Source organism: Pterocles gutturalis, unplaced genomic scaffold (genome assembly GCF_000699245.1).
Source record: "Pterocles gutturalis isolate BGI_N339 unplaced genomic scaffold, ASM69924v1 scaffold323, whole genome shotgun sequence".
Taxonomy (NCBI): Eukaryota; Metazoa; Chordata; class Aves; order Pterocliformes; family Pteroclidae; genus Pterocles; species Pterocles gutturalis.
The window spans coordinates 29688-44145 of record NW_010120065.1 but is presented as its reverse complement, the minus strand read 5'-3'; the positions used below and the strand labels follow the sequence as shown (position 1 = coordinate 44145).

The 14458-nt window shown below is 44.0% G+C and overlaps 1 protein-coding gene across 1 annotated transcript in view; it reads left to right on the top strand.

The window, feature by feature from the left end:
• SENP5 (SUMO1/sentrin specific peptidase 5) overlaps positions 1–8523 on the top strand; it is a 14115-nt gene extending 5592 nt beyond the window's left edge. Inside the window, exons 5-9 of the mRNA XM_010076723.1 lie at positions 1349–1426; positions 4089–4226; positions 5827–5910; positions 7285–7335; positions 7426–8523. Coding sequence (XP_010075025.1) covers positions 1349–1426; positions 4089–4226; positions 5827–5910; positions 7285–7335; positions 7426–7536 — 462 coding nt within the window. The 3' untranslated portion in view covers positions 7537–8523. The remainder of the gene's footprint in view (positions 1–1348; positions 1427–4088; positions 4227–5826; positions 5911–7284; positions 7336–7425) is intronic.
• The last annotated feature ends 5935 nt before the right edge of the window (positions 8524–14458 follow it).

The window sequence follows — 14458 nt, the reverse complement described above, 5'->3', positions numbered from 1 at the left end:
GCTGAATGGGAACTGGTGCAGAGCTGCTTGGTGCCGTGGCAGCACTGACTCTGCAGGACTCTCTTTGGTTTGTGCATCCTCAACAGAATGCTTACTGCTTTCCAACTGCGGCGTCTAAGTTTTGGTGGCCGTGAAAAAAAGAAAGGAAAAAAATAATCAAGAAAACACTCCCCCATTCTGTGACTAAATTTGCAGCGGTGGCAATTATAAAAAGCCATCTGTTTACTAGCAGAGATGAACAATTTTCAGGTGAGACCACAAAGGAAGAACCAAACAAAGCCATTTTTAGATGAGCTCTGCAGAACGTAACTCTTCAAAACTTAAAACTCAGAAGGAAGAGTGTTGTTGCTTTGATTGGTGGTGATGGTGATTAGTATTCTCTGTACTTCCCAAGTGTGTGCTAGGGTTGTGGTAATGGAGATTGTATCTGTTTGCTTGTGTCTGCTTTTTCTTCATAGTGCGTAATTGAAATCCTCATGGGAGATTTTGTGCTGGTACCTCAGAATGTGGTTTTGAAGTCTGTTGGCATAGCTAATGGCTGTTAGACTGTGTTTTCAGATGCTGAATTTTCTAACTTTATGTTCCAGTAATAACCCAAGCCTTCTACCACTGCTACACTTGCAGAATTATTAAAAACAGATGTTGCAGATTTCCATTTGTATTAATCTGTTCCTGTAATTCCAAGAACCTAAGCACAGGGAATAACAGTGTTAACCTGGAGAGAAATAATTTTTTTAACATAAGCCTACCTTTTTTGCCATAAATGTAGGTTTTTAGTTACAAAATGGATGTGGTATAACTTAAAAATGCTTTTAAACAGCAGAATATTGTTTTGTCTGGAGCTGGTCGTAGTAGTTGAATACGAATGACCATGTTGTTGAATTAAATCTCATTACTGTTTTGATAATTTTTTATTTGAGTCTCAGAGCTTCCAGCAACTAAAACCAGAAGTTACTCCCTTCTCCACCACTCCTACTTTGCCAGTCCAGTGTACTGTTTCGTAAAGAGCAATGAAAATTGTGACTCATTATCCTGATGTTTTTCCCCCAAGTCCATCCTCAACAAAAAATTAAACATGATATGCCTGGAAATGCGAAAGTGTAAATATAAATGTTGCAGTGGCTCATGTCATATATTATAGGGAAATAAGGCTGGCTTTGTTTGCTTGCTGAAGAACAGCAATAGTTTAGGTTGAGCAAAGCCTCTGTTTGTCCCTGCTGGGGTTCTGCTTCTAAACCTGCATTAAATATTGCCTCATTATGAGTTGTTTTGTATAAATTATCCTGGGGGAAGGGAATGACTGTGCATGAAGATTGCTGTGCTCATTCCTTCTCTTTCTCTTTTTTAGGTTCATTTCTTTAACAGCTTTTTTCATAGACAGCTCGTAACCAAAGGATATAATGGGGTGAAACGATGGACTAAGAAGGTATCCTTTAACTTCCCTGTTGTCAGTGCTCTGGTTCTGGGCTGGGTTGAATCACTAACTCGAAACTGGGTCACAGTGTGTTACCTGCAAAGAATGGGTTTGCAAAGGAGCTATACAAAGTGGGGAGAGGTTAGTAAAAATAATAGGGTGGCACTCTTCAAGTTGGTGTGGTTATGTTGTGAAAATGTACTTTGAATGGCTTCGTCATTGGTGGCAGGTTATCTCTTTGTGTATCATCATGAAAGCTCCCAATTTAGCTGCAAGAAATGTCTCTTACTACTCGTGACAGTGCCATGTACACTAATCTACAGGAGAGCAGACTTCTACTTCTTCCTTTTATCTCAAACTGGGTTTGTTTGATAAAATCAAATTGTTACTCCTGAGTAACAGCTACAGGTACTAGTGAGCAGAAATTGGAGACCAATAGTTAATAAGCCAAACTGTTGTTCGCCTGACAAGAACAGAATTCAGCTTGCTTTCCAGAACTCATACCACACCATGGGTTGTGGTATTTTCTGAGGTAGCTAACACAAAGAGCAGCGCTCTCTTTTCTGTGAACATTTGTCCTTTCTAATATGGTGAGATGAGGCAAGACTAATCAAGGACCACGTTTGAATGTATGATCTTTCTGCAGAAGCGCTTAAATAGCACACATCTGTGAAATGCTAGAGATGAACTCATTATCCAAATATAAAATCTATTCATATAATTTATTAAAATCTCTTTAAAGAGAAACTGAATATTGGTGCTTAATATTCACAGGTTTTTTTTTTAAATGTTCTTTTTCTCCAGCAACCTATGTTTTTTGCAAAAACCCCAAAAGTGAAGGTAGATTCTGAGAGCAGAACCTGTGTTCATGTTGCTGCTGAGAAGGGACCAGATGAGAACAGGGTGGTTGTTTAGACATTTACACTTACATTCCTGAAGAACCTCTAAAGCAAGGAGGAGAACTAAGCAGTTTCTGTTGGGAGGATTCAGTAGACTGCTTCGTTCTGCAATTTGCAATTAAGGGGAACTTTTTTCTGCTTTTTAAACACAGCAGAGTACTGTACAGGTTTTATATATGTGCTGTCCTGAGATACAGGAGGTCCAAGCCTGGAAGGACATGGTCTTCTGCGTCCAGCTCCAGTGGTTTCAAAGCTCCTGTTCACGTCCGTCCCTTCTGGCCACCGGTCAGGTTGGCACTCCTGCTCTGATCCGCTCTCGTGTCAGCTAGCTGACTCTGCCCTGTCTCGGCGAAGCAAATCGAGATTGCTCCCATTCTTTCTGTACATCAGGTCTTAACTGTAGACTCTTCCAGCTTTTGGCTGCCTCTTTGCACCTTCTGCTACAGGTTTGCATGCCTGCAGCAAATCCACAGTGAGGGTCACACGAGGACCCTGGAGTTTAGCGTGGCTCTGCTGTTGCTGGACATCGCAGGAGGTGTTGTTCATTTGTCATATCCCAGTTTGCCTTTGTGGGCTCAGCTTGCTGCTGGCTGACATCTCTTTGCTTCTCCTCAAGAATGATGGATCGTTGTGTAGCCAGTGTGCTGTAATCTGGCCAGGAAGCGGTTTCTGCAGGTGGGAGCAGGGATCGTCGACGCTTGTGACAATCGAAGTACTGTTGTGAGCAAGGCTCGCCTGATAACTGCTGTGAATGCTCAGACCTTTTTGTGCCTTCAGCTTCCTGCTGTTACTCAAAAAATAAGCTTTTCTTTCCTACAAACGACCTGCCTTTACCAGTAGTGCAGCAATTATGTACTGTTCAAATTGCACAGTGCTTAGAAAAAAAAGCAGCATAGAAATCTTCCCACAGGATGAGTTCATTTAGTTCAGTATTCTATTTTTACTTATTTTCTGGACTGTACCACTAAAAACCCAGCAATTAGACAACCCTTTCAAGAGTAGCTGGAAGAAGGAAAATCATGAAAGGCGCTGGCTTGACTGGCTTCCAAAAGCATAAGGGCTCATCTGCCACACAGACACCGGGGGTGTTGTATCTGATCTACTTGTTCTGTACTTTAAGACCTTCTCCCTTGTTTGCTCGCCTGTGACCACAGTACATCTGCTACAAAGTTAAGTTCAAGAAAGGATAAATCTGCTCTGTCTTCACCCCCTCCCTTCCTCTGCTCACCAAAGCATCGTGTGCTCCTTCTCTGCCTTCCTCTGACGAGTCGCAGAGCCTGTGTACGGCAGAGGGACTCAAGCTGCACTAGCTTGCTGGTTCTGGGGGGTGTTTGTGATCCCAGCTGCTTCATCCCTCACCTGTCCACGGTGCAGCTCCGATAGAAATCGGAGGTGTTCATGCTGCAGGGGTGGCATTACTGAAGATACATAGCTAACCCAAATTGAGGCTCGACTGTATTAGCATCATTACTTAAGAAATCCTGCTTTGATGCAGGTGTTAAGGTGTAACATGAGCAGGCTTTTGCCACAAACACAGCGGTGAGTGAGTAACTCTGGTGCTGTACAATGCTCCTCTGCCACTTTCTGGGCTGGAACTCTTTGTGCCTGCTAGTAAGTTGTGTGTGAGAGAAACATGAGGAATGTGGTGGAAGAGGGGAGGGTGATAAGGAAGATTTCAGTTGTGGGTGGCGAGGAGGCTTAGGTACGATTAATCTCTTGCTTTGCAGTGTTGTGCCTGTGGAATTCTCTCTAATGTATGTTGTCCTTCTTGACAGGTGGACTTGTTCAAAAAGACTCTCTTGTTAATTCCTATTCACCTGGAAGTCCACTGGTCCCTCATTACTGTGAACATCCCCAGTCGAATTATTTCATTTTATGATTCCCAAGGCATTCATTTCAAGTTTTGTGTAGAGGTAAGATTGACTGCTGTGTCTGCAAAGTTTGAACCACACCCCCCATTTTTCTGTTCAGCCTTACACTTTAAATGCAGTCTGTCTGTTGTTGTCCTGCCGTGTATGAAATGGGAATCGGCTTGTCCTGCTGAGGAGTCTGAAGCACAGACCTCGAGTGTCACACCAGAGCTGGGAGCGGAGGTCAGATTGCCCATTGCCTAACCAGCCTGACCGTGTAATCAGCACACCTTCTGTGGCTCGGTCTTGTCACTCCCACAAAAAGCAGCAGCTCAAAGCCAGGGGCCATTGGGAAGCAGACTAGCCAGAAGGAGAGTAAAGGCAGTTCTTCACAGTGCTGAGGGACTTGTGTTCAGGGAATGATAAATTGTGCTCCTTTTGGGGGAGGTTGCCTGGGTGAAGCACTGAAGATGCTGTAGTGCTGCCCGGAGGGGTGTGACAGTGCTATTAACAGCGTGTTGCCTTTTTCCTGTCTGCGTTGATATGGGGTATATGCCTCTGGTTATAACCCCACAACCTTTCAAAGCTGCAACCTGAACGCTGGAGTTAAATTATCAGTCTTCCTGGTAAAGAGCAGCCAGAAAATTTTTGCTGGGACTAGCAAATTGTAATGACCCTCTTACAAAGGCTAATTTTGTCAACTTAATTGCTTGTTTGATGCAGCAGCCCTCTACTTTTAACTGTGTGTAGTTGTTGGCTTACACAAGAGTAGTAATTATTGTACCCAGGAGAGTTCCCAGCTAGGACTTCTGAATGAAGATACTAGTTTCCTTCTGGCATTTGCTGAGGATGAAGCTAATGTTTGTTCTGGGAGCAAGAGACTTCATGCTCTCTAGCTTCTGAGCTTGCAGCGTAAACCAGGGGTTCCTCTCCCGTCCTGCTCCAGGCAAGGCATTTGCACTTAAATGTCTCACAAACATGAGCCACTTTATTCCTGCCCTTTGTAGGGGAAGGGAGACCAATACCCAAAACTCCACTGTGATCTACCCGCTAAGGTGAATGTTAGCCTGCTGGAGTGTGTTTAAGTTGTGCTATAACCCACCAGCTTGTTTACAGAGAAGTAGAAGGATTTGCGTAACCCAAGACCATAGGCTCATTTATCTTGCTTCCTTGTCTTCGCTTGTGTCAGATTATTTTTTCCTGAATGTCACTAAAACTCTCCCTGGAGCTTTGTTGATTAGCTGCAGAACTCAAAGTGTTTTGTATTGAGATTCAGGCAGGAAAATGCTCTTATATTGAATGGAGGGGCCTCGGTGTCAGCCAAGGAAGCCAGGAGAGAACACGTGCCAGGCTGCACAGTGTGTCTCCGCGTGTCTGGGAGCACTCTGACTGTGCCCCAGTGCCACAGCTAGTCTGGTGCTGGGTGTACCAGTGTGCAGTGGGGCTGAGGGGTGGTAAAGCTCCCTTTGGTGGACCGAAATGAGCCTTCATGGTAGAAGGCACAGTACCCACCAGAGTTCATCTCTTTACCTCTAGATCTGAGCTCAGCTCCTAATGCTTAATGCTCACCTGAAATTTGTCCTCGCTGTCAATGTCTCGCTCCTGTTCTTCAGCTGGTGAATAATATCGTTGCTTTTTTTTTTTTCCCCTTTCATTTTTAAAGAACATTCGAAAGTATTTGCTGACTGAAGCAAAAGAGAAGAATCACCCCGAGTTTCTTCAGGGTTGGCAGACTGCTGTGACAAAGGTAAATGGCAGCACTTCAGGCTCTGGAGCCTGACTTTCTGGGAGATTTTAGGAGCCTGCTTCTAAACCCATATATTTGCACAAGTCGTAAATTGTTTTATGCTGACCACTTGAAGGGTGGTAGGAGCAACACAGGTGGTTACACATGGGAATTAGAGCTCTGTCGCTCATTCAGCTCTCACCAGGTCTTTAATATTTTCTGCAAGTGACTTGGTGACCTGAGCCTAATCTCCAGACAATTAAATATCTGTGCAGCGAAACCTGTAGCTGGTGCCCGTGTTGGCATAAGGTCAAGGAGGCTCAGCTTCCTGACTTCTCCCAAGAGGACTGTTCTGAGCTATGCCAAATGGATGTGGTTTGGTGAGGGAGGGAACAGGCCAGTGCTGCTACTGCCCGTATTTTGTATTTGCTATGGGCAGAGGGCTTTGGTCTCCAGTGCTGTTTGTGGCACATTGCATTTGATCACAAGTAAATGAAGACTGGCAACAATAAAAGGGAATAACTTGTGTGTAGTGTAATGAGGGAATATGTGATTTACATAGCCATCCCATAATGGCTCCAAAGATATAAAACAGGTCATTGCACACTAGACATTCTCCCGACATATCCCTCCTCGCACAGGTTTATTTTTAGATGCTGATACAATGATGAAATTATTCCTCTCTGCACTCGTGCACACCCTGTGCAGTCAGAGCTTTTCCTCCTGCCTTCTGTGAGGCAGAAGATCTGGGAGTTGAGGAAAAATAATTACTTTTCCTCTTCGAGTGCCAGAGACCTCATAGCAGCGTGAGTGAGTGTGACTTTTTAGCTCTGCATATCAAAATGGCACATGTTTGAATAAATAATGAAGGTTGAAAGTTATCACTTGAGACTGCCTTGCTCAGTCCTGTTGCCTTATGATGCTCTTCATGCTCTTCGAGACCCTTTGGTGTGGTGGGGGAGGAAAACCGCTGTTGGTGGCATGGATGCTGAGAGTAATCTTCCTCTAGGCCTGTGTAACTTTGGTGATACAGTGTGTTCCTGTGTAAAGCAGATAATGCTGTACAAACATTTATTTAAACTAATTGAGAAGCTGTTCTGTGTAGGTCACTAAAAGAAAATACACTCGAAAGAAAGATTTGTAATTTGTTTTCCATCCTACACTATATATTTTTCTAAATGTTGGATGTTATTCTAACAAGGTGTTGAGTGTTACCTTGCAAAATCTGGGATCAGAATAAGTAATTACAACAGTTTCTAGTGCTGCAGAACAGCTAGCTGAGAACGAGATACCCCATCGTTATACGGAATCTCCTTTTGGACTTCAAGCAGGAGTTGGCAAATAAAAGGATAAATAAAGATCTAACATGTCTCTTCTTGTTTCCTTTCCTTTTAGTGCATTCCACAACAGAAAAATGACAGTGACTGTGGGGTTTTTGTGCTCCAGGTAAGAGTACTGCTTTTGAAAAATCAGTGGCCTGTATTGTTCATACAGTAAATGTCCTTTTTTTCAATCAAGCCTTTTCCTTTTCCTCAGTACTGCAAGTGCCTCGCCTTAGACCAGCCTTTTCAGTTCTCCCAGGAAGATATGCCCCGAGTGAGAAAAAGGATTTACAAGGAGCTGTGTGAATGCCAGCTAATAGACTAATAAAATGCAGCCAACCTAATTTCTCTGGCATTTCTGACAAGTTGCAGCTGGTGTTTGTGTACTTGAATTTCTGAAAACTTCCGTGAATTTTGAGCGATTCTCAGCTGAGTGGTGTGGCCACTGTTGTTACCTCAATTTTTTGACAAGCTCTTTAACTGGCAGAACATAGCAGAGCTGCCATAAAATATTCCTTATGTCAGTTTGGTTCTTTTATGTTCTTTCCTGTATTTAATATTTATTATCTCAGCATGCATATAGGCAAAGCATGCAACTAAAACCATAAAACTGTAGATTTGGTGCACCTTTGAGATGTAGCTAGAAATGACAAATACAGGTGATTTTGTCTGGAAACATGAAGATGCATGGTATGTTTTCTGATGCAATAATGCTTTGAATGTATCAAAAAAAAATCAATGCCATAAAAAGAACAGTTAGAACCTATTTGATAGTTCCATTGTCCCTGTTGTGGGTGTATAATACTGAATTACCAATTTTTAGGGTGGCTAACCTCATTTACAGATTTAATTTGAGACCCCTTTTTAAATAGTTCAAGTTGCTAATAAAGTTTGTTCTGTTAAGATTTATCCAACTGCCATTGTCAGCCTGTCCCTATAGATAAAAGCAGCCTTTGCACAAATAAAGCTTCAGCACTTGTCTGTATAATAAAGAGTACAAAGGTGTTCAGTCAGTCAGATTGATGGGATGTTCCTATATGCTGCAGAAGTCTCCATGATGTGTGTATTAAGGAGAATTATAAAGCTGGCCCTGAAGAGCCACAGCTTAGATACTAAGGTAAACTCCTTGGCTGTAACTGTTTAAATCTCAGATGGCTTTGACTCATTTTTCAATTCCACAATATGCAGTGAAATGTACCTTTTTGGCATCTCTCCCTTCGGCTCTGTCTTCAAATGAACTCAAGCTTGTTGTGTTTAACCTCCCGTTGGCTTTTGCCTTTGTTCAAATATAAATTAATTCATTTCTGCTGCATTTGCTGTTTGATTGTCTCGAACATCCTAGATTTGTTTGCGGTCGGTAGCACCGATGGGTCTGGTTGGGAATAGGAGCCCTTGTGTTGGGTGCTGCACAAACACAACAGGGTCGTGTCATTCTGCTCCGGAGGGATGGGAGCCTGCGCTGGACTTCGCTGTGGTGCTGCACTGGGCAGGGAGAAATGAGAGCAGCGGATCTCGAGACTGTTGGGTTTTTTTGCCTTAATCTGCAAACTATGATGGGCTCCTTGCTGAAGAGCGCTGCTTTTGTTTGAAGAGTCTGTTGTATGGGACTGCTACACCAACAAATGTCTTTGCTGTGGTTTTCTGGCAGATAAAGGAGTGAGCCCAGAGGAAAACTATTTTCAATCCTAAACATCATCTGCTGCACAGCTTCACTTTGTGTCTGTGCGTAGCCCTGACTTCTGATGGAGGAAAACCACTCTGACTTCCCTGTCTTGCAAATTAATTCAGGCTTGAGCTAAACCAGGTGCAAATCCCTCCTAGATTAGGGGAGGGAGAAGGGAGGGAGGGGGGGTGCCAAGCGCAGTCAGGCTGGAGATGGGAGCGTGTGCGTGCCGTGGTGTTCTAGAGAAGGAGGTCCTGCACTACCCGTGTGTGTTCCCACTTCCCCTTGTTGGCAGCTGGCAAGGGCTGGCTTAATTTAGCAAGATAAGGAAGGCCTTAAGCACTTGGTTAGATAACTTAAACAAGGAATTTACTGGACCAGAAAGAACCTTCAGACCTAGACTGGCTAAATGGACGCTTGCCTCTCGTATGGTGCAGAGGACCCCATGGCACATGGTTTCCTTGTGTTTCCCTGAAGTGTTCCTGATCCAAACAGCAGCACCTTCGTGGGGCAAGTGACTGTGAGCCATGGAGAGTGACTTCCCTGAAAACTGAAACTTGGCACGTGGTTTTTCATGTGCTAGGGCAGAATGTGTAAGCCAGTGCTGCCGTTCTTGTTCCCTCTCGGCACTGCTGTCACATGGATGGTCCCAGTGCTTACGCTGCCGTGCGGTGGGACCGGCCAAACTGATCCAGGTTAAAACTAGCACAGCGAAAAGGCTGCTCTTAACCCAGAGGAGTTCTCACCTCGGTGGGGCTTGTCACTGAGCGTGTATAGCAGCGTGAACCAAGAGGGAGAATTGGGTGGCCAGGAGGAGAGGTGAAAGCAGCGCCAGCTTCGGATGGGTGGCAGTGAAGCCGTGTCCTCCAGCGAGACTCCCTGCAGAAGGCAGTGAGATACGAAAGGGAACTGCGTGAGCAAGTTGCCTTTATTTTCAGAGCTTTAGCTATCTGGTAAGGAACCCTGAAAGGTGTGCTGTGACAGTGTACCAGCCTGGGAGACTCGGTGCCTTCAAGGAAGCCCCTTATTTTGATGTGGAAGTTGCCTCGTTGCTGGGTGTTTTTCGTTGCACGGGAACGTGCTGGAGCACTGGAGCACAGGTAGTCCTTGGTGCCTGCTGCTGGTTGGTAGGAATCCACCTTCCTCAGTGCGAGAGGTTGGGAGGAGTCTTTAATTGTGATCCCTCTATCAGCGGCATCAGCAAAAGGACGGTGTCTGTGACCGGTGCGTTTAATGGGAACGTGGGTGCTTTGAAGCAAGTGCATGTGTGTTCCAGATCATCGGAGGGGAGGGGGGCTCGCGTTTGAATCTGCTGCCGTGTGAACTGGGGAACAGGGTGGGGAAAGATGCGTGTTGGGAAGTACTTCTGATGTGATTTCTTGTCATCTAGAGGTTTGCTGACAAGTGTTCCCGTTGGTTATGGGGCAGTACGGAGGAGTTGCACTTGGGTCTCCAGCTGTGAACACACCAGTAAGAGGCCTCTGGAAGAAAAAAAAAAAAAAGAAAAAAAAAAAGAAGGGGAAATTGAAAACAGAGCTAATGTAAGCAAAGTATGTTGGTGCAGGGTTGAGATTAATCACAGGCAGTCAGAATCTCAGACTCTGTAATGGTGTATCCTGTGGAACTGGACTAATTAACTCCTCCTTGAGAATGTCTTTGATGCCTTATAGGAGATGGACTCCATAATCTGTAGTCATTTTACCAGTTCTTAAAACATTCAGTGCACTATGTAGAGTGTTTTTATTATGAGAGGCACATTTATGTGGATGTAGTTATGGCTGTTAGCAATTCCATTAATGTGATCTTCAGAATTTCATAAATCACTCTGAACTGGTTTGGCTGATGCTTAAATTTCACGACTTGTTCCGAAGAGATTGTCTTGCTGTGCTGATTTATACAAATCGTCCCAGAACGGGTGAAACCTCCATCTCGTGTGTGACAAATTTAAGCTACCCGAGTTGTAATAAACCCTAAACACAATTGGAAATAAATTATTAGTTTCCATTTTGTTTGCTTTAATCTATAGTTTCAAATGACTATGCAGCTGATATAAATCAGAAAAATGCAAAATGTAGCTTTGATTCTGCAAGGTAAGTAGAGAAATGCCTATTGCTGAGCTGTCGGATACTTTTGCAGAATGGAAGCTGGACCTTTGTGCCATCTAATGTGCTGCTGTTCTGTTCTTACCTGGCCCTCTGGAGTGTGAAGGTGATATTTTTTACGTTTCACTTGCACTGATTACCGAGCCAGACAGGCTTGCAAAGGCTTGCTGGCTTGTGTTGAATCTCTAGCATAATGCTTACCCTGGATTTGCTTTCTGGAAGTTTTGATTGGCATTGTCTACTCTAGCATTTATTCAAGTCGATGTGAAAATTTAAACCTTGGGAAATGACACAGACTTAACTCCACTGAGCAACAGCTGTGTTTTGTGGCTGTGTCCTTGCATCGAATGAAGCCCACGTTCCTGCAAAGTAATAAAATTGAGTTTTACCATAAAAACCCTATTTTCTTTCAGCAGTTTGGTTTAATTTTAATTTTAAAAGCAGCTGATGTGATGGTTGAGGGAGTGTTTGTAGCAGCTTGTTTTGGGATCTGTGTTGTTAGGAGAAGCCTCTCCAGCCGGTTAGTTCGGTAACTCTGAGCTGTACGCTAACGATGCTCTGTTCCGTAGCACCGCGGTGATAGAGCTGACTGTGGTTTGAGCTGTGACAACATACAAGATTGGAGATGTCACATATTGCATAAATAAGGGTGGAAATCTTGCATTAGACACTTTCTACTAAAGTGACATTTAAAAACCACAGATCTGTCAACAGAACAGGTAGGACTCAAATTGCTTTTCTAGATCAAACTAAATTAATGCCCTTCTTGTACTGCGTGTTGATTTAGCTGTGTAACTATAGAGTTAAATCTTGTCTTTGCTGGATTTTACAAAGCTATACAGCTTGTGAATTTGTGATAATGAGGGGAATGAAGGCTTAGTGAACGTCTCTTTAAGCTATTAATCATGAGACTGGCAACATCATTGTCTTTATTACATTCATAATTTAAAAATCCTATCATGGAGGAGGAAACATGGATGCTTGTTAAATATATTCTTCAGTGGAAAGTACTAAGAAATCAGATCGTTAAAGTACAGAATCATAAGAGACACTAGAAGCCTTGCCAGGAACAATAATTACTATTTATATGTAATAGGTGTTGGGAGGGAAAGAGATGAGTCTGGTTTGCTTGTGCCGAACTTAATGGATTTTATGAGTAACCAGCTAGAAGGATTTGGGGATTTAATTTCATTTTCAGAGCATGTAATATTACAAACTATAGAGCTAAAAACTGTTGCAAACCGAGTGAAATATCTTGAGAAATCAACTGGCTTGTTGTCTCTCAAGTAAGCAGAACATGTGTGAAGCAGCTCCTGCTCCTGCCTGAAATTCTGATGAGTTCTCATTCTTAATTCTGGTGTTTGATTTCAGCTTTGCTGGTAACTTGTCTCCCCTAATGCAGCACTTTCTTGAGGTTGCAGACCTTTGGGGCTCTTTATGGGCAGCTTTGGGAAGTGGCTAAGAGGAGAAGGGATCAAAAATCCATTGGGGAATCTGTTTGTGCTGCCTTGTGATAAATGTGTTGTGGGAGGAAGGGCAGGGGAGAAACAGAGCTTTAAGGAAGATGTATTTAACTCGATAATGCGGGTCAGGTCGTGTTTATGGTACGTGAACTTGATCCAGCCAAGGAGCCATCTTGTTTATGGAAACCTTTGGGATGAGTGGGAGAGGAACGCAAAAATCCATTGGGGAATCTGTTTGTGCTGCCTTGTGATAAATGTGTTGTGGGAGGAAGGGCAGGGGAGAAACAGAGCTTTAAGGAAGATGTATTTAACTCGATAATGCGGGTCAGGTCGTGTTTATGGTACGTGAACTTGATCCAGCCAAGGAGCCATCTTGTTTATGGAAACCTTTGGGATGAGTGTGAGAGGAACGCGGGGAAGAGCTGCCTTCTGCAGGGACGACGGCTCTGCTGCGCGCAGGGACGCTGGGTCTCGCGTCGAGCCTGTGCGTTTTAGATCAACTTAATGCAGGCAGCAACTGCAGCAAGGGAAGAAACTCCTTCCGCAGCATTCAGCTGAACATCACGTTTGTTTAGGACAGTCGTGGCTTGACAATTTATCCTCAACATCTCTGACAGCTCCAGCCTATTGAAAAGCAGACAAGCGTGCTTCTGCTCCTCTGCACGCAGCAGGGCTGCCCGAAGGCTCTTGCAGATTAAGTCGATTCCAGCTCACCTTTCAGTGCCTGGCTTCCTTGGGGTTTCAGGGTTGAGGTTTGAGGGTTGAGGGGTTTTTTTGTTTTTAAAGAAGTCTGAGGTACAGAGAAGTTTTAAGGTGTATCTTCAATAAGTATATTCCTTTCTCGTTCAGGAAACTTGTCTTTGGAGATCTGCTCTCAGTTTTGCATACTGGAGTGCTCCTGTCTCTCATGCAATTAGTCCGAGGCAGCAATCTTTAAATGCTGCTATTAATGGGCAGAAAGAGACGTCAGGGCTTAAATTTTGGCAGACTTCTGTGTTTTGTCCTCTGATGGATCACGCTTCAGATGAATGTGGCTTTTCCTTTAGAATATAAATATAGCTAAAAGATGCTGAAGAACTTCTGTCCACTCAGGATTCATGTAGACACTTGATTGTCCCCAGACAGGATGCCCAGTCCTTAGAAGGGACTGGGATGTACTTTGAGAGGATCAGTGCTGTTTAGGAAACAGGGAGCACACAATTTCCATTCCCAAAATTGCTATTTGGTCATTTTACCAGAGCATCCATTAGAAACCGAGCATTTAGGTCCTGGTGAAGTTCTTGGCAGACCTGTAGCTCGTGGTCTTTTGTGTGGCTGTGGGGGTCCCCTGGGTGCAGCCCAAGTCGGACAGTTCCTCCCCGGGTACTCTTTGACCACCAGATGTCACGCAAGGACCACAGGAACGCACGTGCAGCTGCGCCCCAGCTCCCTGAGCGTGGATGGACCAAGCCACGATGTCCTCTGGTTGCGTGTCGCCTGCCACGTTGGTTGTTGTCTTCTCTCACGTTGCTCAGCAAAGTCTGCACTGCACTTGCAAAAAGAATGTATATGTTAAACCAAACGCCCTCCTTGTCCCCCCCCTCCACCCGCCATCAAATCCACTGAAAATCCCTCTGTATCAAACATGTAAGTGTTTGGCTCCGGCACGATTACTCTGGAGTCCCATCAATTTTACAAATTGTCCGAAACATTTTTTCATAGAGAATTCTCGCATACCAGAAGTCTTGAGTCTGATCAAACTGCTGCCCTACTGACTGTTATTTTTATAACTCTGGATTACCCTGGCAAATGCCGGGGGGTGGGGGAGAAACCACATCAGTAGCAACTTCTGTCTGATTTGTGGTCATACGCTTATAACTTGACATGGTTTTGCAAATAACTAAACAAAACCAGGAATTCGTTTAGAGGAGAAAAAAAAACAAACCCAAAACTCCAAAAAACTGCTGCATCAAATATCTTGTGTGGAGAGCCTGACTTGCTCCCAATTTGGATCTTTTAATGGAAAATGGTTCAGAGCAG